This window comes from Zea mays, chromosome 3, assembly GCF_902167145.1.
Source record: "Zea mays cultivar B73 chromosome 3, Zm-B73-REFERENCE-NAM-5.0, whole genome shotgun sequence".
NCBI lineage: Eukaryota > Viridiplantae > Streptophyta > Magnoliopsida > Poales > Poaceae > Zea > Zea mays.
Window position 1 is genome coordinate 65,637,491 of NC_050098.1, and position 3,513 is coordinate 65,641,003.

At 45.1% G+C, this 3,513-nt stretch overlaps 1 protein-coding gene across 1 annotated transcript; it reads right to left on the reverse strand.

Annotated features, from left to right (window-relative positions):
• Positions 1-1,314: 1,314 nt before the first annotated feature.
• On the reverse strand, positions 1,315-2,910 carry LOC100192940 (uncharacterized). Its single transcript, NM_001138121.1, has 2 exons — positions 2,816-2,910; positions 1,315-2,660 (listed from the first exon to the last, which is right to left on the reverse strand). The coding sequence occupies exons 1-2, from the start codon at positions 2,834-2,836 to the stop codon at positions 1,482-1,484; spliced, it is 1,200 nt and encodes a 399-aa protein (NP_001131593.1). The 5' UTR covers positions 2,837-2,910; the 3' UTR covers positions 1,315-1,481.
• Between the last annotated feature and the right edge of the window lie 603 nt (positions 2,911-3,513).

Sequence of the window (3,513 nt, forward strand, 5' to 3'; positions counted from 1 at the left end):
AAGGGCTCTTGCTAGCTTTACAATGAATGGGAGTCAAAACTCCACGCTTAATTGATCACAAGAGCTAGCACACACTTTCTCTCAATGATTCTCATGAGGCACTATCGCTAAACACACACGAGTAGCCCTATCTTGCTTCATCTCTCTTTTATGGCACTTGTGACGCTTTGATGTGTATAGAAGTGTTGCTCTAGTAGATAGGAGTGAATAGCCAACTCTTGTGTATGGGGTAGATCATTGAATGTTTGTGAATGGGCTGGTTGGGGTGGCTTTTATAGCCCTCAACCACCCATATAGCCGTTGTGGCGCATCTGCCAGAAACTGCACTGGCGGACGGGCTGCGGCAAGTGCGGTCCGCGACCTTCCAACGGTCGGTTGTGACAACTTCAACGGATACGCCTTACAAGCCAACGGCTAGATAACGACAGTCTTTCCCTGGTGACAATACGCGGACGGTCTGCCCTTGGTCCCGGACGGTCCGCGCCATCTCTAAAATTCCTTTTGCTCGACTTGTCAACTTCGAGCTAAACTAGATCTTCACGTGCGGACGATCCATGAATTATAGCCGAAAGGTCCGCACTGTATAGCTGGACGGTCCGCGGTTTATAGCCGAACTATCCACGATTTATAGTTCCTGGTCGAAGTCATAGCGGTGTCGCGGACGATCCGCCAGAAGGGGCCGGATGGTCCGCACTTGGCAATTTCAGAACTTGAGTTCCTGACTTGTCATTGATTTTTGAACAATAGGACAACCATATTTTTGTGTTTTATTAAAATAAAGTCTAGTCAAAGGATTTATAAAAACCATAGCATTTCACGTGGTAGTAATTCCTTAACTTTTGAGAAGCTGCAGAGGTTAGTGCAAACCACATGAAGCAATATCTTAATGGCCTTTTAAATAACTTTAGAGTAAAGAATTATTATAAAGATTATATATTGTTATCCTCTTCAGTTTAACGCTGCTACCTTCTCCTAGATCTTACTTTAAGCTCTACTGCTTATCTTAAGCAATGTGGTGTAGTCTTAAAATGGCTGTTTATACCATCTTAGTACATAAAAGCGCAGTCTACAACCCTAAACTATATTTAAAAGGACAAAACGAGAGCTAATAAAAGCTGTAATTAAACAAAAAGATTCAACTTAACCTGCAGATAAAAAAATCTATAGAGTTAATCAAAGATATAACTAGAGCAAGAGTTTGAGCTTAACCAGAGGATGAAAAATCGATAACAATCAACAAGATTAAAATTTAGAAGTTAAAATAAAATGTTGGTGGCATGAAAGGGGAGAGCTCTTGGTATCAAGGAGAGAAATGTTACTGACAAATAGCTTTTCATAGTTGGAAAGGAACTACAGAGCGAGCACATATTATGCCCTATTGTAATAGAAAATGACAAGGAGAAGAAAACACATTCATCTTAACATAAAAAATGTTTATTAGTCAAAATGAGAGCAGGACTCGACAGACTAGTACTACAAAATCATGAGAGTGCATTCCCGGCCATTATCGTAAACGGAATTACCGCAACTGCAACACAGAGATGGGTGCAGAAGGAAGCAATATCTGCAACAGTTGCGACGGTGGTCTGTGACTTTTTGTAATGCGTTAGGAGCCTCCACACGAGGCCTGAGACAACAGCTGCTGCTGCAAGGTGCAAGAAACATTCGGAATAAATGGTGACTGAACCTTTGCTGATGCTTGGTATCGACACCGCCAGGAACCCTGCGAATGTTACTTTTGTCAGTTCAAGCGACGCTGGTTTATTATCACCGTCCGCCGCCGCACCACTCCTGCGGCTGCTGCTAACACCTGACGATTCTTCATCGCCGTTCGCGCTAGCAACCTGGTGGTTGTTGTTGCCATCATCCTTGCCGATAGCGACGTAGAAGACATACGCCATGAGGATCAGGAACGGAGCTGCTAGCAGAAGCAATGCTCGTAGTCCCATGAGTGGATACATGATGAAGAACATAGCCAGGGAGACGGCAAAACCCGTGAGGATATCAATGGTCTCTGTCAGATACCTCACGAGTCTGCGTGGAGGCATCGTCTCCACGAGCATTAAGCTCGCAGCAAAAACACAGACAACGAAGCTTGTGCCGATCGGCGTGGTAAGACGACCGCTGGAGCTGTTAATCTGACCCTCCAGAGCGAGGCCTTCCAGTCCCAGAAACAGAAGCGCAGTTATACCAACCAAGAAATCAAGCGAGCTCTCCAGTCTATCGCAGTACTCCATTTCAGCATCTCCTTGTCCCGCACGGGTTGTGAAGTGCATGACGGTACGAATCGCGGAGCAGAGTCCGACGAGGGCGCCGACCGCAGGGAACGCCCAGCTGTCTAGGATGAGATGTACGATCCAACAGGCAAGTGCCACTAAACATGTGCTGGATAAGGGTGCCAGCAACATGGTAGCAGCGTGTGGGGAACCTGAGGAGCTCCCATTATTATTGAAGAATCTCTTGGAGAGACAGCAGACGAGGTAGGGGCAAATACCGGCGACTAGAGTAACCGCTGCTACCACGAGCATGGTGGTCGGGACGGCACCACCATGCTCTTCGCTCTTCAGGTCAACCTTCTTCAGCGCTATCGCAAGAAGCACCGGGCAGACCATCACCACCACTCCTTCCGCGAAAGCACGGTAACGGTTCATCCATGCATCCTACAGAGCATGGAAAATATTACTACTATATAGGAATGGATCAAGTTGGATTTGTGTTCAAATCGTTAGAAGAAGATTGCAGAGTAAACTGAATGGAAGTTGGAATGAAACATCAAGTCAAGCAAATTTAAGATTTTACGAACTACGGTGCATACCATGGGATCTCTGGCAGCCATCAAAGCTTAACTTGGCGAGGTCGTGGTACCTCCGCAACTGACGACCACACGCAGACAGAGAACGGAGAAGCTGCGGGGCCTGGAATGGAGCTGCGTCTCTTCTGCTCGAATGTTGGCTGTTTAAACTATAGCCTTGCAGAAACTTGTAAGCAGCTTCGCCGCTTCAGCATACGGTGGTCGACGAATTTAATTTACACTTAACGCGTAAGCAAATAACACGGATCACACAGAAAAAGCGGCAGCAAAGACTTGTTTTTAGTGAAGTCAACGTCCACGGTCGTGGAAGCAATAATTGGGAAACCGAGTATGATTGGTCTCTTAGGCCATCTGGGTAGTCTACCCAAAGTTTAACAAAAAAACACTGTTTTACAATATAGATTATACTGTTCGTATAGTAGAATTTGAATATGTATATTGGGATGATTATACTGCTGGAGATAGCCTTAGAATTAATCTTCACCAGTTGGCCCAACGTCCAACTGAGTTCTACCTCATGCTATGACCGGGAGGCCATTTTGCACTCGGCAAAAACTTTGCCAATTGTTACACTTGACAAATATTTTATCGTTAAAGGATTCTTTATCGAGTACTTTTTAGACATTCTGCAAAAACTTTGTCGTATATAAAAAAAAATTCGGCAAAGAAAAAACACTATTTGCCGAGTGTTGCCGAGTGTT